This window comes from Symphalangus syndactylus, chromosome 22 (genome assembly GCF_028878055.3).
Source record: "Symphalangus syndactylus isolate Jambi chromosome 22, NHGRI_mSymSyn1-v2.1_pri, whole genome shotgun sequence".
Taxonomy (NCBI): domain Eukaryota; kingdom Metazoa; phylum Chordata; class Mammalia; order Primates; family Hylobatidae; genus Symphalangus; species Symphalangus syndactylus.
Genome location: NC_072444.2, coordinates 50,006,855 through 50,032,167, shown reverse-complemented (window position 1 = coordinate 50,032,167; position 25,313 = coordinate 50,006,855). Strand labels below are relative to the sequence as shown.

The 25,313-nt window shown below is 52.0% G+C and overlaps 1 protein-coding gene across 1 annotated transcript in view; it reads left to right on the top strand.

The window, feature by feature from the left end:
* The window catches only part of GLI2 (GLI family zinc finger 2), a 255,998-nt gene extending 236,542 nt beyond the window's left edge, over positions 1–19,456 (top strand). The window contains exons 9-14 of the mRNA XM_055262031.2: positions 2,073–2,207; positions 5,542–5,691; positions 9,778–9,942; positions 11,527–11,799; positions 13,334–13,670; positions 15,264–19,456. Of these exons, the coding sequence (XP_055118006.1) occupies positions 2,073–2,207; positions 5,542–5,691; positions 9,778–9,942; positions 11,527–11,799; positions 13,334–13,670; positions 15,264–17,731 (3,528 nt within the window). The 3' untranslated portion in view covers positions 17,732–19,456. The remainder of the gene's footprint in view (positions 1–2,072; positions 2,208–5,541; positions 5,692–9,777; positions 9,943–11,526; positions 11,800–13,333; positions 13,671–15,263) is intronic.
* The last annotated feature ends 5,857 nt before the right edge of the window (positions 19,457–25,313 follow it).

Sequence of the window (25,313 nt, the reverse complement as noted above, 5' to 3'; positions counted from 1 at the left end):
GCAGGGGCCTGTCTTGTAAAGGGCATGCCATGCCTGTTGACCTGGTAAGTAAGCCCCTGGTCCCCCAAGCCCTCTCGTGGTGGCCCAGTCTTCATCCGTTACCACAGAAGCCGCATCTTGGACACCAAGGATGCTCGGGGCCTCCTATCCCCGTCTCCCCTGCATCTGCCGACCATCCTTTATCAAAACTGTGAACCATCAGGCATGCTCTGGGCACTTAATTTTCATGAAATATTGGCTTCTGTTATTGTCAGGCAAGCAGAGGGGTTGATGACAAATTCTTCTCCCCTTGCTGACACCAAAGCCGGTCTCAGCATGATGCATGGTTTCCACGAGGCCAACCATCATCGGGGGCCGATGAAATTGATGAGGACGGCACATATCCAAGGAAGATAAACACGCCGGAATGGTGAGGACAGGGCCGGCAGGCAGGCACTGAGCACCTGGGAGCCCCACGGCCACACGCCGGTAGGGCCCTATGCCCGCCCTCCAACCCAGGCGGGCCACACAGGGCCTCCTGCCTGCCCAGCCTGGCTCTGCACACGTGTCAGTGCAAGGAAAGCTGTTTATCATGAGGAGGTTGTCCCCCTGTCACTCAGTGTCCCGATTCACTGACCAAGGACTCCCTGACTCATTTGTAAGGTGGATGGCTGACTTCCAGGTTTTCTCAAAGAGTGGAGAGGGTGATAGGAGGCCCTCTGGTCCACTCTCCCCATGGTCTCACCCCGACAGCCCCCAGACAATCCATTGCTAAAGATCTGGAAAGGAAATGCTCCCACACCTTCCTTTGACTTGGTCCCAGTGTAGCCCCTGGAGCTATTGTACGACACGTTGCTTTCCTGTTTGGAACAAGTGGATTCGTTGAAAGGTCCTCTGAGAAACAATCAGGATCCCTTCTTGGAAGAGGTCTTTGCAGCTCTTATGGAAAGCCAGGTGGGGTTTGAGTCTCCACTGACAGCAGAGCATCCTGAAGCTAATTTCTGCCACTCCCAGAAAGGGACTCAGCATTAGGACTGAAATCGTGACCTGGGCAGCTATGGTACCGCTCACTGAGTCCCCGAAGCCAGTGGGCGTTAGGCCTTTTGACTATGGGGCGAGGTCCTTCATCCCCCTGAGCCTGACTATAATGTTTTCCCCAGAGGCTATTTTGAAAGACAACATTTTCCTGCTGTTTTTGGAGAGAGTTTGAAATGTGAAGCAATCTTGGTAACATCTGCCTCTTTGCTTGGCTTTGCTCCCAGCCTGCCTAGCAGACCGGTGGAATACTGGGGAGTCCTTGACAGCCCTTATAGGCCCTCTGCAGACTTTCCATCCCTACCTGGAGTATCTGAGCCTCTCCCTGTGCCCCGACCCCAGGCAGGTACCTCCTGCCTGTCCTCATGTCCTCTGCTCAGAGGGTGCCCCTGGTTAGCATCAGTGAGGGTAGGGATGGTCTTGTGGGTTAATTCTCAGTCTGTTGCCAGTTTGAGAGAAAAAGACTTTGTCCTTTTTGATGGGAATTTCAGGTACCTGTGATCAGGTGAAGGAATTTCAGGTACCTGTGATCAGGTGAAGGAATGTCTCAGGGGTCTTTCCTTCACCTCATTAAAATGGCCGCATGGGCCCTAATGTGGTCAGGAGACTCAAGTCCAGACCTAGGCTGCCTCGAGCTCACTGTGTATTCATGGGGAGGTCCTTGGATCCTCCCTATCGTACAAGAATGCAGATGCCCATGCGTTAGGGCTGTGGCAGGGAAAACTGGTTCCCCACAGCACCTTGATGAAGACAAATGTGCACTGGAGAGGAAGGAGGAGGGGCCCCAGGACAGGCCATCTGACAAGGAGAGCTGTGGATGGGGCTGAGTTGAGGACAGGAGCTAAAAAGGCTGATGAGTGAGTGTGTGTGTGTGTGTGTGTGTGTGTCTGCATGCATGTGTTGTGTGTGTGCACACACACCTGTAACACACACACTTGCATCCACACCTGTAACAGCCCAGGGTCCTTGGCACAGAATGCATGGGACTAACAGCGACCTCTCTTCAGGGCCAGGTGTCTGGACACAGCTCATGTGGGTGTGCCCTTCCCTTCTCCCAGGAGCAGCTGGCTGACCTCAAGGAAGATCTGGACAGGGATGACTGTAAGCAGGAGGCTGAGGTGATCATCTATGAGACCAACTGCCGCTGGGAAGACTGCACCAAGGAGTATGACACCCAGGAGCAGCTGGTGCACGTAAGCCTGTGAACCCCAGCAGCCCGCCAACCGGGGCACGGCCCAGGCTATGCAGGATGCTGAGCCTTCCAGGGCCTCTACTAGACAGAAGGGGCTGGAGGAGGAGACCCCCAGAGATGCCTGGGCCACATGCCCTGCAAGTGGGAGGCATAATTACTTATGTGTGCCCTGCCTGTTTTTAAGATGGCTTCCAATACATATGTAATACAAAAGATTAAAAGAAAAAATAAGTAAATGAGACTGTCAGGGAAAAGAGAATAATAAAGTGAAACCAGGAATAGAGTTAGTATTAAAAACCAAGTGCTTTGAGCTATATTCTATATACACATTTTTTTTTTCTGAGATTCCTGATAGGCAGTGCAAAGAGGGAAATACGATTAGTTAAACCAGCCAGTATCTACACGATAATAAGTGAAAGAAGCTTCTCCCGTGAAGGAAGGAGTTGATCCTTTCCTTTTGGGGACTATTCACAGATACTCAGTGGATATGGGTGCAGGTGGGCGTCTACACCCAGATCAGAGAGGAGGCTGCTTAACAGTGCCTGAGTACTGATAGCTCAGGTGATTAGAGATGACCATGGGAGCCAGCGAGACCTTCAGGATATGCCTCTTGGTCCTCATTCCAAACTCTCATACCACAGCATCCCTTATATGGCAGTTAGGGGTGATGTGTGCAGTGTGCAGAGCAGAGGCTTGGCACAGGAGACACCTGGCTCCAAACCTGTCCCCACCACAACCAGCTGAGTGGTTCTGAGCAAGTGACTCCACCTCTGCGAGCTTCATTTTTTTTCCTATAAAGGGAGTTGATGCTACCCCACAGGAGGGTCAATCATGTTCGTCAGCACTTAGTGGCTCACAGACATTCCGCACCTAGCAGCTCCCTCCTTCCTCCTCCTGCCTGTTCCCCACACCAACCCTGAGTGGTTCTCTCTTCTCCATCCAGAGAACTTAAATTCAAGAAAGCCACCTCCCAACTCCCCAGCACATACTCCTTGGTGAGTGAGTGTCTGTAAAGATGAACCCACCAAATTAGTAGCTCGATTGCTGGGAAGAGCAGACACACACGCACGTGCACACACATGCACACACACACATGCACACGTCTCCTATTCATATTCAGAAGCTGTCCCAGAGGCGCTTGCTTCTCCTCAGCTCTGTGAACTTAGCATTTAGGACACACCGACTCCCTCTGCTTCTTCCACTTACGCAACTTGTTCACAAATACTGTAGGTTTCTTTTGTGTTGGAGTTTGTCCTCCCAAACACAGTTCTCACCCAGAAGACCAGAACTTCCCAGCAAACGAATGCAGCTGACATAGAACTGGTGAAGCAGGGTCTTATCTAACCCCTTCTGGATCTCAAACTTAATTTTTCAACTTGTACCACCTCTTTGGGGTAAACAAGCCCTCGATGGAGCAGGGACCGTGGAGCTGTGAGTTGCAGAACAAATCAGTTAGATGAAAGGAGGAGAGAGGGACAGTCTCTCAGGCCAGGGGAAGGCCAAAGCCAGAGCATGCAGATGAGGATGTCAAAGACGTGCTCTGTGATAAGTGGGTCAGCCCCAAAGAGCAGGCACGGAATTCCTCAGATGAATGCGGAGGGTCCCCACATTGGAAGGAGGGCTTTAGCCAGGGGCTTCTGCCTGTGCCCTGGACTGTCCTGGAGCTATAGGTGGCCACCTCCACCAGGCCCTGGAAAAAGCAGACCCCTTCACCCAGCTCTGTCTGTCTGTCTCTCTCTCTCTCTGTTTCTCTCTGCTCCCTGGAAAGATGGATGGAGCAGGCACACAGGCGAGCTGGAGCCCCTGGTTTATTAACAATTTGTTACTAAGTAAACCAATAAGAAAAAAATGAAAGGCATTGTCAGGAAGCATTTTTATCATTTGAAAGTCTTTAAAACTGGAAAGTGAGGCTAATATGATAAGATTTCCCTGGAAGTTCAAAGCGCTGAAGATTTCACATGCTCCAGCAGGGGCATCTATATGCGTGACAGTTGGGCAAGTCACACAGGGCATGAGGGCCTGGCAGTTTTCTGTCTTCTGGGGCAAGGCGCTGCCAGTGCCTGATGCTCCGCTCTCGGGACAGCCTTTTTTGGTGGCAAAGTTCCACAGCAGAATGTCCAGCAGAACAATATTACAGGCCACAAATGCCAGCTACCCATGTAATTTGCATTTCCTAGGAGCGCATTTAAAAGTAAAAAGAAACAAGTGAAGTTAATTTTAATATTTTTTATTCAACCCAATATATCGGAAATATCATTTAGCAGGTAGTCAATAGAAAACAAAGTTATTGAGATATTGTATATTCTTTTTTTCCATTCTAAGTCTTTGAAACTGGTGTGTAGTTTGCACTTCTAGCCCATCCCAGCTCATGCCAGCCACATTTCAAGTGTGCAAGAGCCCCACGTGGGGCAAGTGGTCACTGCACTGGACTGTGTGGGTCTGGAGGTTGTGGGAGGGGGGCTGGGAGGAAGTGAAGCCCCGGGAGGAAACTGAGAACAGAGGAGGAAGGGGAGGCCTCCAAGACCTGAGTGTCCTGGCCTCGCCATCGGGCTGGGGAAGCAAACCCAGCCTGACCCAAGATACGTGGTGGGGTTAGTTGTGCTGCGCTGGCTGTCCCGACTCACTTGCCTGGGCCGTTTTCTCCCAGGATAAGCTTCACACTGTACCCAGAGCCCACCATTAAGATCAGTTCTGGCTCCACCACGCCGACTGCCAGGGCCCTGTGCAGGCCACTGAACTCTCTGTGCCTTTGTGGAAAGGGGACAAAGCCATTATCTCATGGGTCAATGCCAAAAATAGAGATAAGCATGTGTTATTTTTCTATTGAAGCAAAATATGTTATTTACAAACCTCTGAAACAATAGGGGCAAGCTTAGGAGAGGCTTCTCATGCACCCACTACAGGTACGTTTGCCTCGCTGCGGTTAGTGCCTACTGTTTGCAGCCTGGGAGTGTCATCACACCAGAGCCCAGAGCCCAGAGCCCAGGCTGCGGTGCACGGGATGGCTTTGTCCAATATAGACGGTCACTTTGATGACTGATTGGAAAACGCAGGGAAGATAAGCGGCACGCAGTAGGCCTTCATTTAAGGGCAGCTAGTGATGATTCATGAGGAGGTGTGGCCTGGCTTGTAGGGTCAGTGGTCTGCATATAGTAGGTGGGATGAGCAATGAGGAGCATGGTCTGAACATAATAGGTGTGGTCAGCAGGGTGGGTGGTCTGCACACAGGTCGGGGAGGGCTGGGGGGTGCCGGTGCGGGTGGTCAGCTGACAGCAGGGGGTGGTCTGTGGGCCTCTGGCCCTGCTTACCCTCTTCTGGGCATGTCCCTCCGGCAGCACATCAACAACGAGCACATCCACGGGGAGAAGAAGGAGTTCGTGTGCCGCTGGCAGGCCTGCACGCGGGAGCAGAAGCCCTTCAAGGCGCAGTACATGCTGGTGGTGCACATGAGGCGGCACACGGGCGAGAAGCCCCACAAGTGCACGGTGAGTGGCATTCTCCCCACCCCGCCGCAGCGTCAAGACCGGCCGGCCAGCCAGGCCAGGGGGATCGTGTTTGGAGGTGGCTGGACACAGGCACACCTGCGTGGAGCAGACCACAGCAGGGGCTCTGGGACAGGAGCCTGTTCCCACCCTGCCTGTTTGGGTGCTGGAGGCCCCTCGCCTCATGCCATCCCAGACCTTGATGGACTTGCTCTCTGGGTGTGAGCATCTCAGTAAGCATGGCAAAGATGTGTGGGTGTGTCTGTGACTGTGAGTCCAAAGGCATATCTGCACCCTGCAGTTTGCTTGGCTGGGTGACACTGGGCAGAGGGACAGCTCCATAGTACTCTGCAGAGAAAAAAACATTATTAGTGATTCAGAGCTTGAGCAATGATGGGTTAAAACGGTTGAGGGTTTTTTTGTTTGTTTGTTTTTTGAGACAGAGTCTCACTTTGCCACCCAAGCAGCTCATTGCAGCCTCTACCTCCTGGGCTCAGGCAATTCTCCCACCTCAGCCTCCTGAGTAGCTGGGACTACAGGTGCATGCCACCAACCCAGCTACTTTTTGTATTTTTTTGTAGAGATGGGGTTTTGCCATGTTGCTCTTGAACTCCTGGGCTCAAGCAGTCTGCCTGCCTCAGCCTCCCAAAGTGCTGGGGTTCGAGGCTTGAGCCACAGCTCCCAGCTGAGTTATTTTTTTTTTTAAGTGAGCTCAATGATAAGACCTTTTCTGTGGTCTCCTTTAGAAGGTCAACAGGATTTATGACTATATTTGGAGAGACTAACACACAGAAACTGCTGCCCCACAAATGCACACGTGGTTTCAGCTGTAGCTGAAACATCTAGGAACTCCTTTTTGTGAATTCTTGTTTCATAGATTCTGAGACATACATTTAGTTTTCACCTTAATATCTCTGAAGTCAGACTGTCTTAAAATCAGTGGTGTCCAGGATCCAGTGAAATATGCTACCTTTGTTGGCAAGTCAGTTTTTTTATTGAGAAATAGCTGACATACCATAAAGTTCACCCTTTTAAGAAAATGTACAATTTAGTTGTTTTTAGTACATTCACAGATTTGTACAACCATCACTACTAGTTAATTTCAGAACATTTTCATCACCCCAGAAAGATACCCTGTACTCATTAGCAGCCACTCCTAATTCTGTCCTTCCCACAGCCCCGGACAATTACTAATCTGCTTTCTGTCTGTATGGATTTGCCTGTTCTGGAAATTTCATAAAAACGGAAATCATACAATATGTGCCTTTGTGTCTTGCTTCTTTCAGTTAACACGTTTTCAAGGTTCATCTGTGTTGTAGCATGCATGCGTACTTTATTTCTTTTTGTGGCTGCATAATATTCCATTGTGTGGATAGACCATGTTTTGTTTATGCATTCATCAGTTGATGGATATTTGCATTGTATTCACTTTGAGGCTATTATGAATAATGCTGCTATGAACATGTGTGTTCATGTTTTTATATGGACAGAACGTTTTCACTTCCCTTGGGTATGTGTAACTAGGAGTGGAATTGCTGAATCATATGGCAATTGAGGAACTGCTAGTCTGTTTTCCAGAAACGCTGCTCCATTTTACCTTTCCACCCACAATGAATGAGGGTTCTGATTTCTCCAAATCGTCACCAACACTGGTTGTTACCTGTCTTTTTTATTCTAGCCATATCCTAGTGGGTATAAAGTAGTATTTTATTGTGTTTTTGATTAGCACTTCCCTAATTAGTGATTAATAATGTTAAACATCTTTTCAGGTGCTTATTGGCCATTTGTGTATCTTCTCTGGAGAACTGTCTACCCAAATATTGCCTGTTTTGAAATCTGGTTGTCTTTTTGTTGTTAAATTGTAAGAATTTTTCATATATCTGGTTACTAGACCCATATATATTGCAAATATATGATTTGCAAATAATTCTCCCATTCTCTGGGTTTTCATTTCCTTGATACTTTCTTTTAGAGCACAAAGTTTTTAATTTTGAGGCTGTACAATTTTTTAATTGCTTGTGCTTTTAGCATCATAGCTAAGGAACCGTTGCCTAATCCAAGGTCACAAAAATTTACCTCTATGTTTTCTTCTAAGAGTTTTATAGTTTATAAAGATAGACTTTTATTTATAGAAATATTGAATACTGGCACTCTGAAAAATTTAAAAATTAAAAAAAGAATATATGTGTGTATAGAGAGTTTTACAATATAACTCTTCCATTGAGGTCTTTGATCCATTTGGAGTTAATTTTTTTTTTTTTTTTTTTTGAGACGGAGTCTCCTTCTGTCACCCAGGCTAGAGTGCAGTGATGCCATCTTGGCTCACTGCAACATCCACATCCCAGGTTTAAGTGACTCTCCTGCCTCAGCCTCCCAAGTAGCTGGGATTACAGGCATGCGCCACGACGCCTGGCTAATTTTTTGTATTTTTAGTAGAGATGGGGTTTTACCATGATAGCCAGGCTGGTCTTGAACTCCTGACCTCAGGTGATCCACCTGCCTCAGCCTCCCAAAGTGCTAGGATTATAGGCATGAGCCACCATGCTCAGCCTGGAGTTAATTTTTGTACATGGTATGAGGTAGGGATCCAAACTTACTCTTTTGCATGTGATTATGCAGTTGTCCGAGTCCATTTGCTGAAAAATTGTTATTTCCATTTGAATGGTCTTGGCATCCTTGCCAAAAATCAATTGACCTTAAGAGTCTGGGTTTCTTTCTGAACTGCCAGTTGTATTGCCTGGATCTCTATGTCTCTCTTTATGTCAGTACCACATGCAGTCTGTATTACTGTCAATTTGTAGGAAGTAAATTGGGGCATATGAGTTCTCCAAATTTGTCCTCCTTTTGCAAGATTGTTGTGGCTCTTCAGGGTTCATTGCAGCAAGTTATTTTCTTAACATCCTCAGTAGTAGCAAACCATAGCCCTTTGATGATATGAGCTGTGAGTCGTGGAAACAGATAAAAGGCGTTTGGAGCCAAGCGTGCTCAATCAGACTGGTCAGGAATAAAGGGGAGGATGGGAGGAATGACACAGCTCCTGCCGGGTGTACGTGTCCTCCTGAGGGCGGTTTTCGTACATCCATTCAATGCAACCACAGTATCTTTGGAATAGCTGCAGAGCTTTCTGCAATGATCTGTTCTTCCTTCACCCCTTCCTCCCTTCTTCCCTCTCTCCCCACCTACTTTCCTTCCTTCCTCTCTCCCTTGCTCCCTCCTTTCCTCTTTCCTTCCTTTCCAAAAATGTTTCTTGAGTGCCTAGATGCTAAATATTAGGAAGACAGCCATGAACAAGACCCAGAAGATTCCTGCTCTGTGGAGCTGGTATTCTAGTAAGAAGGCTGGTAACAAAATGATTAAGATCATTATAAATCGAGCCAAGGGGTATAAAGGAGAGAGGATAGAGTGTTGTAATTGAGAATATCAGAAAAATGCTCTCAGAGGAGATGACCTAAAAGATTGAGAGGGAGGGACCTGGGCCAGGAACCGGATTGGGTGGGGGCCGCGGAAGTTTCCAGCCAGAGGGGTCAGTAGTTTGCAGAGGCCCCAAGCCAGGAAGAACTTAGTGGAGTCAAAGAACTGAAAGGAGACCAGTGGGTCCAGAGTGAAGGTGAGGGTGGCCGACTCACTCAAGGACTTGAAGGACTGAATTTTATTCTCAGCATATTTTAGTGCACAGAAAAATTCTAATCGACAGTGGTACTAGGAAACAGTTCAAAGTCATAGTTTAGAGTTTAATGATACGGGAATATGCTGCTGATTTTAAAAAATAGAGTATGTAACTGAATACTTGATATGTTCCCAATTTTGGTTTTAAAGACATGTGGAGATGAATTGCAGAGTCACCAGAATGAAACTTACCCGCGTGTCAGCAGTGGCAGCCCCTGGGCGACCGTGGTTTTCATTTTTCTCTTTGTACTTTTCAGCTCTTTCCATGTTTTCAGGAAAGGAAAGTAATATCCTTAAAATGCATGCTTCTGAGTGTGCTGATGGGGTGGAACAGAGTAGAGGAGGGGGTGGGGAGGAAGCAGCAGCCAGCCTCAAGGTTGGGCCCCCTGGGGTGCCTTGACTGACTGAACCGCCTCCTTCTAGTTCGAGGGCTGCTCAAAGGCCTACTCCCGCCTGGAGAACCTGAAGACACACCTGCGGTCCCACACCGGGGAGAAGCCATACGTGTGTGAGCACGAGGGCTGCAACAAAGCCTTCTCTAACGCCTCGGACCGTGCCAAGCACCAGAATCGCACCCACTCCAATGAGGTACCCCCGCGGGGCATGCACTGGGCATGCACACAGGGGCTCTAGTGACACCCCATGGCTTCCAGGCATCTGTAGGCCAGTAGATAGCCAGGTGCCCGGTGTCCTGCCCCCACCACTGACCAGCTGTACATCCTCAGATACAGACCAGTACTCTGAGACCTAGACAGACCGATCTCTTTCTCTGTGCCACATCCTTTCCTCTAAAAGATGCCCCGTGAGGTCCCATGGCATACTGACCCTCTCTGTGCCTCAATTTCCTTATCTCTGTAATAAATATAATAGTGCCCTCCCCAAAGGCCATCATGAGGTCCTCAAGAGCTGAAGTTGAAGCAGGGAAGTGGCCCCTCTGATCTCGGAGTGTTTAACATGCATCTGCTCCCGATTACTTGGGGCTGCTGGGTGGGTTCTGCCTCCCCATCCTCTAGATGAGAAAATGAAGACTCAGAGATGAAGTGACTTTCCCCAGTGCCAGAGGAGTGATGATCCCTCTGCAGCTGTGAAAACACCCTGGGTCACTGCTCCACACCCCCAAATTCCCTTTCCACCACAAGCAGGTGTTCCACTGGGGAGCAGCTGCCCCGCTGCCTGGGGGAAGCAGAGCAGTGCTGTCTGAGCTTGGCGTTTGTTGGCAGCCCCCTGGCCTGTTGGCTTGGGCAGCCAGCAGTGACATGCTCCAGCTGTTAGCCTGCTTGGGCCTGCCGTGGCTGTCAGCCCCAGCAGATGGGGCACAGAGCAGCCTCTGTCTCCCTGGGTAGGCAGAGCCCCTATCTGGACTGAGAGAACCAGGGAGAAAGCAGGGCAAGAGCCGGTGGTGTCCTCGCCCAGCCACACAATTACTGTCGCTCAGGCTTACTTGGAAATGTATGTTTTTCAAAGCTTAGACACATCCTGGACCCCAAAGGGACTTTGCTCCAATGCTTGTAAGAAGTTAGAGGAATTTTCAAAGGCATCTGAACCCCTCAGAGTCTCTATGGACAACAGCTAGCCTTAGAGGGGAGTGTGTGTGCACATGTGTGTATGTGTAAGTGTATGTTTTTCTGTAGACGTGGTGTGTGGTGTGGGTGTGTGTGTGTGTGTGTGTGTGTGTGTGTGCTTGTTTATGAGTCCAGGACTGAGGTTCGGAAATCTTGGGTTTTTTCACCCCATTACTGGATGACTTGGAAGCTGTTCCTTTGCCTCCCTGATCCTGCCTTTCTTCATCAGAGAAATCAGGGGTGCTAGTGCTGTCACGGGGTACACTGAGCTCGTACACTTGCTACTAGTACTAAAAACCCCACTGCCGTGTTCACTGAGAAGCAGCATTGTGATTACACGCGGCACGTGTGTCCCCAGCTTCTTGTGGCAGGACACCCCGTGGCCATGTGCTTAACTGCATGAACAGGTGGCAGACAAGCCAGGCTATGGCCAGGCTCCTGCATGGCTCCATCCACAGAGCACTGGCTGCAAATTTGACAGAGCACCTACTGACGTTGCCAGCTGGGCTCTGCTGAGGGACGTGGGTAGCTTCAGGAGAACAGGGAGAGTGCCCCTTCAGAGTTGATCCTTGCACCCCTATCCATGACACAGGCCTGCTTCTCTCCCCAGAAACCCTACATCTGCAAGATCCCAGGCTGCACCAAGAGATACACAGACCCCAGCTCTCTCCGGAAGCATGTGAAAACGGTCCACGGCCCAGATGCCCACGTCACCAAGAAGCAGCGCAATGACGTGCACCTCCGCACACCGCTGCTCAAAGAGAATGGGGACAGTGAGGCCGGCACTGAGCCTGGCGGCCCAGAGAGCACCGAGGCCAGCAGCACCAGCCAGGCCGTGGAGGACTGCCTGCACGTCAGAGCCATCAAGACCGAGAGCTCCGGGGTAAGCGGAGCTGGGCAGCCCAGCCACGCAAGGCGACTCCACAGCCGTGCCCAGGGCCACCCCTTACCACGGTTGTGGGCTCTGCCCTAAGGCCCCCCTCTAGGGGCACAGCGATATCCCTCCTCTCTCCAACTTGGCTTTCCCCCTTCACCACCTTGGGCCTCACATGGAACCTGTCTTGTCCAGGTCCCATTCTGCTCTGACCAGGCTCCTGCTGGTGTGTGGCAGCACCCTGGGTGACAGGGATGCCACCCTGTATGGTGGGCCTGCACAGGGCGGGGGTGGCCCCTGCACCTTTCCAGCCAGCACCCAAGTGCCTTTCCAGCCAGCACCCAAGTGCCACTGCCAGCCCCCACTCCTCTGTCCTGTCTCTGCATCCCCACCCCTCTGGCGTCCACTCCTTTTGTTCTAACCACTTGTTCTTTGTCTCCATCTCTTTTTCCTGACTGTACCTCCCCTAAGGATAGACGGTACTGAGGTGAGCCAAGGAGCTGGGCATGTGTGGGTGGGCTGGGGGAGTGAGGGTGGCTGGGGAGCCAGTCCATGCTGCTGCCTGGCAGAGACTCATCTGTCAGTCCAGGCCTCCTAGGCCCAGGCAGGTGGGCCCGGACAGGCACACGGCAGGGCACTGCAGGTGGGGCCATTGGCCTTGGCAGCCGGAGTGGAACTGGCAGGTGTGGGGAGCAGGGGTGCCAGGCTGTATCAGGGACAGAGTGACAGGGAGGCATGCGTCTAGGCTGCAGAAGGTCCTGAGGGCCAAGCAGAGAGATGTGGATGGCGCCATGGACAACACCTAGAAGGTCCCTGCTTCCATTAAGTCTGTGTCCTCATGGGAAGGAAGATCACAGCTTCCCAAGGAAGCTGGAATTTGGGGCCATTTGGCCTAACAATGAGCCCAGAGGTAGTGCATCTGGTGCAAGCCTCATCTGGGCCTAGATCAGAGTTCTGTGGATGTCATCCGAGTTCTGTGGCATTATGCACTGGGTACATGTGCCATGAGCTCCCTGCCCCACTCTATCTAACCCAGAGGGAAGGCTGCTTTGGGGTGGCCCTTTACACAAGGGCTGCATCCCACAGGTCCCCTTCCCTGGTCATCCTTTCCCTTTCCAACAACCTGCCCCTGGCCTTTTTGGATCATCCTGTCTGGTTGAAGCCACCAAGTCAGCAGGCTTTCGTTCCTCACCTCATCAGGGTACCTGGCTGTTGGTGGGAGTGTTTAAGTGCCTTCTTTTGTGCCATACTGAGTGCCTTCTGCATGCTGCGTGCTGTCCATCCACCCACTAACTCTGCACCGGAATCAGTTCAGGTCCATCTCATAGTTGGGGAAGGCAAGGTTAAGAGAAGTGAAGTGACTTGACCATTTTAAGCAAACAGACTCATGATGCTTTACATGCTCCTCCTCAAGGCAGGTTCCTTCCCTCACCCCCAGCCCCCCAGGGTGTGCGAGGGTATGGTGCCTGTGCAGGCCTAGAGGCAGGACCAGGTGGAATCTCACACCCTCTGAGTCTATGCCTTCTTGCCTCATCCCCTGCAGCTGTGTCAGTCCAGTCCCGGGGCCCAGTCGTCCTGCAGCAGCGAGCCCTCTCCCCTGGGCGGTGCCCCCAACAATGACAGTGGCGTGGAGATGCCGGGGACGGGGCCCGGGAGCCTGGGAGACCTGACGGTGCTGGATGACACACCCCCAGGGGCTGACACCTCAGCCCTGGCTGCCCCCTCCACTGGTGGCCTCCAGCTGCGCAAACACATGACCACCATGCACCGGTTCGAGCAGCTCAAGAAGGAGAAGCTCAAGTCACTCAAGGATTCCTGCTCATGGGCTGGGCCGACTCCACACACGCGGAACACCAAGCTGCCTCCCCTCCCGGGAAGTGGTGAGTGAAGGCCCGGGGTTTGCAGATGGGGCAGGAGAGAGTCTGGGGCAGCACCAACTAGGCTGCCACCCACCAAGCACCAGTGCTATCCCACCGGATGCCTACAGGATCTTACCAGCCCAGTACAGAAAAGGAAACTGAGGCTCAGCGAGGTGAAATGCCTTACCCAAATCAATGGCAGGGGTGAGATTAGCCAAAGCCCATGCTCTTTCAACTGCACCATGCTGAGTCCTTATAACCCCCCAAAGCAAGCAGACCCTGTGCACATCATCCTCTTCCTCACCCATTCATTCCTTCACTGATTAGGCACTTGCTGTGAGCACCATGGCAAAGGCCTTAGGCAGGAGAGCCATTTAATTCCGGTCCCAAAGGAGTGTATGGTTAGAAGGCTGTGACACCAGATTCACACTCTACTGCAGAACAAGCCAGGTACCACCAAAGCCAGAGCTTAGGGTAGAGCTGTGCAGAGGAAGGAGAAAGCACACTGAGCTGGGGATGAGCAGGGAGGACTTCATGGCAGAGGCAGTGCTGTGCTCAGCCTCAAGAGGTGTTGGCCAGGCTCTGAGATGGAAGGCGTCTTTAACGAGCATGTCTTGGGTACCGACTCTGTGCCTAGGATTGTGCCGGGCTGCCCACTGTAGTCAACACTGATGTACCACCTGCTCTCACTTGAAGGGAGGATTTGTTGTCCCAACTTGTGGGGACTACTGATAAATGGCCTTGAACTCTCAGCCCCCTACAGGGATCTCCTGGGTTGCAGACAGATGCCCCACCCAATGTCACCCCTTCCCAGCAGCCCCACATGCAATGACTGGTCACTGCAGGAGTGTAAAGGCCCAGCCATCAAGATGAGGCTCAGAGAGGTGCCCAACTCAGGGCAGCACTGAAGAGCCATTGGGGGTCCTGGGCTCCCTGTGAGATCATCCTGGGCTCCCATCTCCTCTGCCCACTCTTGCAGCCTGTCTTTCCTTCCATGGGAATGGACCTCAGGGTACTCCCTGTAATAGCCTGCTCCTTAAACTCCATCTCAGGGAAGCCCAGGTGGCAACACCTCCATGGACTGTGAGGGTACTGTGCCAGGAGACCAACCTGGGCCTTCCTGAGTTGCTCATCCCCTCCTCTGCGTAACTCAGTCCTATGGAGAGGCACATTTATCTACAGCTAGAGAAACTGAGGGCCAGAGAAAGGAGAATTCAAGGCCAGACAGTCAATGGTAAAGTCAAGATAGGGACTTAGGCCTCCTGGCTTCCCCTCACCCACCCTTAGCAATAAGTGCCACCATTTGTTTATATATTGCTTTTTCCTTCCCCTTTTTAATTGAAAAACCATCTGCTCACTGGGCATGGTGGCACACGTGTGCCCTAGCTACTCCAGAGTCTGAGGAGGGAGGATCCCTTGAGCCCAGGAGTTCAAGGCCAGCCTGGGAAATCCTGTCTCTAAAAAGAGAAAGAGAGAAAGAAAGCATGCATCGCCTGAGTGCACCGTGTTCCAGGCCCTCTTCTCGGGCTCCAGGCCCAGTGGGATGACTGAGCATGGTCAAAGCAAGCAGCCACCTACCCTTGTCCCGGTGCTGACCCCTCTGCTTTCCCGCAGGCTCCATCCTGGAAAACTTAGGTGGCAGTGGGGGCGGCGGGCCCGCGGGGCTGCTGCCCAACCCGCGGCTGTCGGAGCTGTCCGCGAGCGAGGTGACCATGCTGAGCCAGCTGCAGGAGCGCCGTGACAGCTCCACCAGCACGGTCAGCTCGGCCTACACCGTGAGCCGCCGCTCCTCCGGCATCTCCCCCTACTTCTCCAGCCGCCGCTCCAGCGAGGCCTCACCCCTGGGCGCCGGCCGCCCACACAACGCGAGCTCTGCTGACTCCTACGACCCCATCTCCACCGACGCGTCGCGGCGCTCGAGCGAGGCCAGCCAGTGCAGCGGCGGCTCCGGGCTGCTCAACCTCACGCCCGCGCAGCAGTACAGCCTGCGGGCCAAGTACGCGGCAGCCACTGGCGGCCCACCCCCCACTCCGCTGCCGGGCCTAGAGCGCATGAGCCTGCGGACCAGGCTGGCGCTGCTGGACGCGCCCGAGCGCACGCTGCCCGCCGGCTGCCCACGCCCGCTGGGGCCGCGGCGTGACAGCGACGGGCCGACCTATGGCCACGGCCACGCGGGGGCTGCGCCCGCCTTCCCCCACGAGGCTCCAAGCGGCGGAGCCAGGCGGGCCAGCGACCCTGTGCGGCGGCCCGATGCCCTGTCCCTGCCGCGGGTGCAGCGCTTCCACAGCGCCCACAACGTGAACCCCGGCCCGCTGCCGCCCTGTGCCGACAGGCGAGGCCTCCGCCTGCAGAGCCACCCGAGCACTGATGGCGGCCTGGCCCGCGGCGCCTACTCGCCCCGGCCGCCTAGCATCAGCGAGAACGTGGCGATGGAGGCCGTGGCGGCAGGAGCGGACGGCGCAGGGCCCGAGGCCGACCTGGGGCTGCCGGAGGACGACCTGGTGCTGCCGGACGACGTGGTGCAGTACATCAAGGCGCACGCCAGTGGCGCTTTGGACGAGGGCGCCGGGCAGGTGTATCCCACGGAAAGCACTGGCTTCTCTGACAACCCCAAACTGCCCAGCCCGGGGCTGCACGGACAGCGCAGGATGGTGGCTGCTGACTCCAACGTGGGCCCCTCCGCCCCTGTGCTGGGAGGATGCCAGTTAGGCTTTGGGGCGCCCTCCAGCCTGAACAAAAATAACATGCCTGTGCAGTGGAACGAGGTGAGCTCTGGCACCATGGACGCCCTGGCCAGCCAGGTGAAGCCTCCACCCTTTCCTCAGGGCAACCTGGCGGTGGTGCAGCAGAAGCCTGCCTTTGGCCAGTACCCAGGCTACAGTCCACAAGGCCTACAGGCGAGCCCTGGGGGCCTGGACAGCACGCAGCCACACCTTCAGCCCCGCAGCGGAGCCCCCTCCCAGGGCATCCCCAGGGTAAACTACATGCAGCAGCTGCGACAGCCAGTAGCAGGCAGCCACTGTCCTGGCATGACTACCACTATGAGCCCCCATGCCTGCTATGGCCAAGCCCACCCCCAGCTGAGCCCCAGCACCATCAGTGGGGCCCTCAACCAGTTCCCCCAATCCTGCAGCAACATGCCAGCCCAGCCAGGGCATCTGGGGCACCCTCAGCAGACAGAAGTTGCACCTGACCCCACCATCATGGGCAATCGCCACAGGGAACTTGGGGTCCCCAATTCAGCCCTGGCTGGAGTGCTACCACCTCACCCAGTCCAGAGCTACCCACAGCAGAGCCATCACCTGGCAGCCCCCATGAGCCAGGAGGGCTACCACCAGGTCCCCAGCCTTCTGCCTGCCCGCCAGCCTGGCTTCATGGAGCCCCAACCAGGCCCGATGGGGGTGGCTACAGCAGGCTTTGGCCTAGTGCAGCCCCGGCCTCCCGTCGAGCCCAGCCCCGCTGGCCGCCACAGTGGGGTACGTGCTGTGCAGCAGAAGCTGGCCTACGCCAGGGCCACAGGCCATGCCATGGCTGCCATGCCATCCAGTCAGGAGACAGCAGAGGCTGTACCCAAGGGAGCGATGGGCAACATGGGGTCCGTGCCTTCCCAGCCGCCTCCGCAGGACGCAGGTGGGGCCCCAGACCACAGCATGCTCTACTACTACGGCCAGATCCACATGTATGAACAGGATGGAGGCCTGGAGAACCTTGGGGGCTGCCAGGTCATGCGGTCCCAGCCATCACAGCCACAGGCCTGTCCAGACAGCATCCAGCCCCAGCCCTTGCCCTCACCAGGGGTCAACCAGGTGTCCAGCACTGTGGACTCCCAGCTCCTGGAGGCCCCCCAGATTGACTTCGATGCCATCATGGATGATGGAGATCACTCGAGTTTGTTCTCGGGTGCTCTGAGCCCCAGCCTCCTCCACAGCCTCTCCCAGAACTCCTCCCGCCTCACCACCCCCCGAAACTCCTTGACCCTGCCCTCCATCCCCGCAGGCATCAGCAACATGGCTGTTGGGGACATGAGCTCCATGCTCACCAGCCTCGCCGAGGAGAACAAGTTCCTGAACATGATGACCTAGAGCCCCGAAAGCCTGGTGCTGAGTGCACCCCGAGGGGTCATCGCTGCCCAGAGCCTGGGGGTTCCAGCTGTTTTGTCTTTTTCCAAAAAAGTGTTAAATAGGCTTGAGGGGTTGTTGCGCAATGGCCGCTTCAGATGACAGGTGTTGTAAGAGAAGGTTTACGGGCATCCTCTCTGGTCTTTTGGATTATTCCTCAGAATAATGAAAAAAAGTCTCCATAGGACAGGAGGGAGTGCAAAACTCATTTACACAGTGCTTTCCAGCCTTCGGTGCTTACAGGACTGCTCTGTTCCGGCTTCTTCACGGCTGACATTCGGCTAACGAGGGATTACTTTGGCCAAAGCCTTTCAAAGGATATGCAGAAAGATGGTAGGGAGCATTTGGGTTTGAATCTGAATGCCATACTGGATACTCTGCTCCAGAAAGATGAGCTTTTTATTCTACTACTTGGAAGGAAAAGGAATTCCTGGTCCACCTGAATTCCTCTATGTAGCCTAACTCTTGAGGTCTCTAACATAGCTTGTCGTAGAGGAAAAACACACATTATACCTGGATGATTCAGGAGCACATTCTGATTCCAGGTTTGGTAGAGCTGGCTCTTCTACTCCGTAAAGCCGAGTCTGGGACTGGCAGCCCATCCAAGTGTATATGAATGAATAAAGCATTGAAGTATATATGAATGAATAAAGTATGTAAGTATCACCAGAAAAAGGAAAGAAAAAATGTACTCCTTGGGGCAAGCCCAGAAGCTGCCCTGGCCTCGCCAGACCGTGTTTACAGTGTTTGCATGTAGAATGTAGCCCTTCCTGAAAAGAGACTTGTTTCTAAATACCTCGGGGCTGCTGGAGCTGCTGTGGGTTAGGGATGGAGTGAGGGTGCACCCGGGGCCCAGCCTCAGGCCGCCCTAGGGATCTCTCAGTAGGAAGAGGAAGTTGCATGTTTACCCAATCCTGTTTCTCCAATGCAACATCCACCCACTTTACCACGAAAAACTCCAGGGCCTGACGGCAGCCTAGTCCCCCAACACTCACCAGCAGCCCAGTGTTCTCCACCAAGCCACAGTGTGCATGCCTGGTATCCTCCGGATTCCCTTCCTTCTGCCCACTGAGTCACTGGGCAGAGAATGATGACATGTGTGGTGGTATGGTTGGGGGTGGAAAGGGGAAGGGGTTGATCCTCAGGACTCTGAGGGAGCATCATTGAATTTTCCTGTTCAGTGTGACCAAGACCCACCTGGAAATGGAATTTGGAACTGGCTTCAGGAGACATCATTCCTGAACACACTGTAGGGCGAATTGGTGCATCTTCTCCACCATACACACACACACCCCAAACCTTTTCATGGGGAATGTGTGGCAACCTTGCCAAACAGCACCACTCAGAGTGTGACTCTGACTGTGACCTTGGCCTCAATGAGGAGCTTCTTAGGAGAGTTTGAGGACAAGGCCAACATCATCATCTGGGCCCACTGCGTCCCAGCACATCAAACTCTGTCCAGAGACAAGGCCAACTGCAAATGAAAGCCAGGGAACGTTGCTAAGGGTCTGTGGCTCTGCGGTGGTGTTCATCGCCTTCCTGAGATAGGATTTCCCTTGCCAGTCCCAACCTGTATATATTCTGTACAGAAGACATCCCTGAATATACTGTAGGTGAGTCGTCCAGCCAAATTTATATCTCCAAAACATTTTTAGCTTTTTTTACATGCTATGAATTGAGATGAAATGCTCAACTTGTAAATAAGTCTTTTTGTACATTAAAAAAGTAATTTTTTCATAATTTATCTTGTCTATCTTCTTCTCCCTTGACAGTAGTTAATGAGAACCTGGGCAGTAAATTTGGTGCATTTGAGCAGAAATTAGGCTGTATTTTTTCTTAACAGTGTCAAAATTGACTATCCCTCCTTTGCCAAGAAATATGTAATGCTGAGGCATTTACTGGCTGTTTGTTTGTTGTCTCCTTGGGGCTGGGCAGGGTTTGACATTTCACAGTGAATATCTGACTGCTCTTCCGGTGAGCCACTCTGAACATCTATATGCATTGCAGACCGGGGTATAGACCCAAACACTCCTAGGGTCAGAACCCTCCCTTTGGTGGGCCCTCTGATGGAGCACATTTCATCAGGGTGGGGCGGGGTGAGATGGGCAAACCCCCAAGGCTCTGGTACAGGTAGAAGGAGTCAGGGCAGGCAGGTGGCACCTCCAGGATGCCCAGCAGTTGGCCATGGCAAAGGGGCCCATGGGGAGCAACCACAAGCAGGGGCTCTGAGCTCTAGGGGGCCACCCAGCAGGTGGACAGGGAGAGCCTGGGTCCAGTGGGCAAGCAGTCAGCTGTTGGCCCCTGCAGTAAACCTCAGGGAGCCCTTGAATGAGTCATGAGGCCCCATCTGGGGGTAGGGCCAGAGACGGAGCAGGGAGCAGAGCCCCAGGACTGAACTAGAGAGGTAAGAGGGCACCTTCTAAGGGCCAGGCACGCCGGGCCTCTGAACGCCCAGCCCAGACCCCTTTACCCTCTCCTCTCCAGGAGAGAAGCCTTCGCATGCAGGCCGGGCAGTGTGGACACCAAAGCCACATGAGACATCACCTTTGCCTGGAAGGCATGAGACACGTGGACTGAGGAAGGGTTTTGTGGTCAGACACTTGGCAGGAAACCCCCAAGGAGAATAGAATTGAGCAGGTTTCCTTTCCGCAGGCATCCCACAGCCTCCACTGTGCATCCGGGAGCCACCACCTCTCTGGCCAACATTTTCTAGTGGAAAGGCCCCTCTCCTCCCCAAGGAGCAGTGTCGCTCAGTGAGCTCCCAGGGAGGAAGTGAGCATGCACAGCTCTGCCCTTCCCTCCTCTTCTTTCCAAAGCCCACCTTCAGGGCTCGTACCTCCTCTGCTTCACCACTTGTTAAGCCTCTGGAAGCAGCTCTGCCCTACTTTGTGGAGAGGGTGAGGCCTAATGTTGTTCAGTGCCACCTGAAGTTGCATGAGCCACAGAATTAAGAGCCCACTGTGGCCATTCAGACGAGCCATCTCCTCTGTGTCAGGTAACGATGGCCACAGTCGTGCTGCATAACAACATCCATGAAACCTCAGCACCATATAACAATAAGCATGTAGTTAGCTCATGAACCTGAAGGTCTGAAGTTAGCTCATGAACCTGAAGGTCTGAAGGTTGGCTGCCCCGGGTCAGGCTTGGCTGGGCTGTCTCCATATGTGGCTCAGCTGGGGTCAGCTAGTCTAGGTGGCTTGGCCTCGCCCAATGTGACGCATCTTCCTCCCAGGACCAAGACACTAGCAATGACAGAAGCACAGGAGGGCAAGCCAGCAGCTGCAGGTCCCCAAAGCAAGTCACGTGGCCAGCACCCATGCAGTGGGGAAGGGTACTCCTGTGGAAGTGAGCAGCAGAGAGCAAATATTTCCCGACAGTAATCCAGTCTACCACAGCCTGCCTTCCTAGAGACAGTTATTCATGTTCCACATGCAGAATATACCCAATCAACACCCCCAGAAAAAAAAAAAAAAACTCTCCAGTCAGACTTAGACTTCAGGCTTCAAGTCCAGGATCTTGTGGTCTATATCTGGGTGTGGTTCTTCTTGACCCAGAGTCTTACCAGCTAAAAAGACAAGTTTTCTGCCCGTCGCACCCTACACATACACCCAACATACAGTGGTGAACCAGGGCTGGAATAACAGCAACGAGCACTCCCATCTAGAAAGGGAGACGGAGGCACACAGCAGTCCCTGGTTCAGGCACCCGAGTCCTGCTGGGCAAATGTTGCAGCGCCCCTGCTCTGGAGGTGAGGTGCTCCCTGAGTGGCTCCCAAGCCATCGTGCTTCACGGTTCTAGCTTCCACCACTGGGGCCTTCTTCCTTTCCCATCATCCTTTGAACTTCTGATGAGGATGTTGGAAAATAGTCCCTTTGGCAGCGGAGTAACTTTCAGCTTCTTCCTGCCTGTAGGAGGTTGGGAACCTAAGTTTCTTTAGGTTCAAACAGTCTCAGTTTCCTTGAGTCCTGGGCGATGCCTTTGCCCAGGGCAAACTCTCAAACATCTCAAGAGTTTTCTGTGTATTTGACTCCAGCCCACTGTGTGTCAGAAGCCACACCCAAATTCCTTTGGCAATATGCCTCTCTACATTTGACAATGTGTACCCCCCCATCAGGCTGCTGTAGGCCACACCCTGATAGTTTGTAGGCACCCTGTTGTTGCTGAAAGGATATGTTTGATGTCACCTTATTCCTTGCAAGGACCTGATGACAAAGGGCATTACCGTTAAGGGTACATCCCTGCTGTCTCAACTCTGAGGCATGCTTCACCAACGTAGCTCTGGATCTGGTCTTTGCCTCCCAGGCCAGATATTAGATTGGTGCAAAAATAATTACTTTTATGCCACAATTTTTTTTTTTTTTTTTTGAGACGGAGTCTCACTCTGTCACCCAGGCTGGAGTGCAGTGGCGAAATCTCGGCTCACTGCAAGCTCCACCTCCCGGGTTCACGCCATTCTCCTGCCTCAGCCTCTCCGAGTAGCTGGGACTACAGGCGCCCGCCACCACGCCCGGCTAATGTTTTTGTATTTTTAGTAGAGACGGGGTTTCACCGTGTTAGCCAGGATGGTCTCAATCTCCTGACCTCGTGATCCGCCGGCCTCGGCCTCCCAAAGTGCTGGGATTACAAGCGTGAGCCACCGCGCCTGGCCTATGCCACAATTATTTTGCACCAACCTAATATTAATTTGAGGACCTTTTACTGGCTGGAGAGCCCGGAGATGGGAAGTGATTTTGTTTTCTAAATTCTGCTTGTACACTGGCTAGTTCCTTTCCGAACTCGTCTCTTGTAGAACCTTATCATTTGCAGCTCAGAAAGCTCATGTTTACAATATTCTGCCTGGAAACCGTCCTGCCCAACTCCACTAACTCATAGGTACATTTTCTCCCTCCCAAAGTATCATAGGCAATAATTTTACCAGATGTTTCTCCACCACATAACACAGGTCACCATTTTTCTTGCCATTTTTCCTAGCCGCCTCTGTATTTCTTCATTGCCCGGTTCCAAACCTTTGCTACATACTTTAGGGGCAGCAGCCTCCGATTCTACGTACCAATTTCAGAATAAGTTAACTGCAGTCCAGTAGTGCTGTCTAATAAAAATGCTTACAGGCTGAGCACAGTGGCTCACTTCGGGAGGCTGAGGCAGGTGGATCAGAAGGTCAGGAGTTCAAGAGCAGCCTGGCCAATATGGTGAAACCCTGTCTTTACTAAAAATGCAAAAATTAGCTGGGTGTGGTGGCACGCGCCTGTAGTCCCAGGGACTCAGTAGGCTGAGGCAGAAGAATCGCTTGAACTCAGGAGGCGGAGGTTGCGTGAGTCGTGAGTCGAGATCGTGCCACTGTACTCCAGCCTGGGTGACAAAGCGAGACTTTGAAAAAAAAATGCTTACAACAGGAGGCATCTGTTTAGCTCCTAAGTCCGCGAGTCAGCTGAGTGGACTTAGCGAGGCTGGGCTTGCTGGAGCAGCTCAGCTCTGCTTCTGTGCCACTCCTCCCCCCGGGACCAGAGGATTGTTCGGACATCTAGCAGTGACGGCGGAAGGACAAACGAGCAAGAAATAACACAGGAGACTCTTTGGGCCTAGGCTAGGAACCAAAAGCAAAGCATATGGCCGAGCCCCAGGTCGGTGGAACTAAGAAGCTCACTTCTATACAATGAGGGGAGACAGGTATCCGAGCAACAATCCAGACCAGACATAGTGGCACAGGCCTGTAATCCCAGCACTTTGGGAGGCCAAAGGATTGCTTGAGCTCAAGAGTTTAAGACCAGCCTGGGCAAAATGGTGAAACCCTGTCTTTACAAAAAGAAAACAGCTGGGCATAGTGGCATGCACCTGCAGTCCCAGCTACTCAGGAGGCTGAGGTAAGAGCATCACCTGAGCCCAAGGAGGTGGGGACTGCAGTGAGCTGTGATGGCACCACTGCAACTCTAGCCTGGGCAACAGGGTGAGACCCTGTCTCAAAAAAAACAAACAAAAAAAAATCCAACATACCACATCCTCAATCCAGCTTTTATAACAGTAAGACCAACATTGCAACCTCCATCTGTCTGCTGAGTCTGTATTTTAGATGGTTCTAAATCCAGAAGAAGTTAGCCAGGTGTAGTGGTATGTGCCTGTAGTCCCAGCTACTGGGGAGGCTGAGGCGAGAGGATTGCTTGAGCCCAGGAATTCGTGGCTGCAGTGATTGGACCACTGTCCTCCATCCTGGGCAACAGAGTAAGACCCCAGTTCTATAAAATAAAAAATAAATACCCCCAGAAAAGGATAACACTAGGGGGGGTTCCTTTTTCTTCTTCTTTCTTCTTCTTTCTCCTTCTCTTTCTTCTTTCTTCTTCATTCTCTTCCTCCTCTTCCTCTTCTCCTCCTTCTCCTCCTTTCCCTCCCCCTCCTTCCCCTCCTCCTTCTCCTTTTCCTCCTTCTTCTCCTCCTCCTTCTCCTTCTTTTGCTTCTTCTTATTCTCTTCTTCTTGTTATTTCTTTCTCTCTCTCTCTCTTTCCCATAGGAGGGAGTGATCAACTAACGGGGAAGGGATGAAAGATAAGAATGATTTGAATAAGAAAAAATATCTGGCTGGGAGGAGGAAGAGGATCAGGAAAAATAACTGAAGGGTACTAGGCTTAATTGGATGATTAAATAATCTGTACAACAAACCCCCATGACACAAGTTTACCTATGTAACAAACAAGCACGTGTACCCTTGAACTTAAAATAAAAGTTAAAAAAAGAAAAAAGATCTGATTTAGATTTTGAAAGATTAGTAGGAGTTCATCTGAGGGGACTGGAGATTTCTCATCAGAAACCATGAAAGCCAGGAGTAAGTGAAATATTTTTAAAGTGCTGAAAGAAAAGAACTGTCAACCCAGAACTCGTTATTCATGAAAATATCCTTGGTAAAATAGACACTGTGAGATAAATGGACATTCTCAGATAAAGGAAAACTATGAGGGTTCATTGCCCATAGACCTGCCCTAGAAGGCAGAAGGGAAGTGATCCCAGAAGGAAACGTGGAGCATCAGGACTGGAGGAAGAGCAGCGGAAGTGGTAAGTGTTTGCATGAATACAGTAGACTACTCCTACCTCTTGGGTTCTTTAAAATACGTTCAACAGTTAAGAGGAAAAAAGTACAACATTGTTTGATGGAGTTTTCCATGTATGTAGGTGTCACAAAGACAAGTATTACATAAGTGGAGAGGGTTAAGGACCTGTATGGGGTTCTAGAACTACATTCCACTTGAAGTGGGCAAGTATTCATCTGCAGACTGTGCAAAATTATATGTATTCTAATCCCTAGTGCAATCAGAAAAAGACCAAACAAACTATACAAAAGGATGTAGGCAAAACCACAATAGAGACATCAAAACGGAATACTAAAAACACGTTCAAATAACCCAAAAGAGGGCAAAAAAGGGTAACAGGAATAATAACAACAAAAAGAAGCAACAGAGAAAACAAAGAATGAAATGGTTGACCTAAATCCAAACGTATCAATAATTACATAAAATGAAAATAGCCTAAAAGCCTCAATTAAAAGACACAATAAAGCACT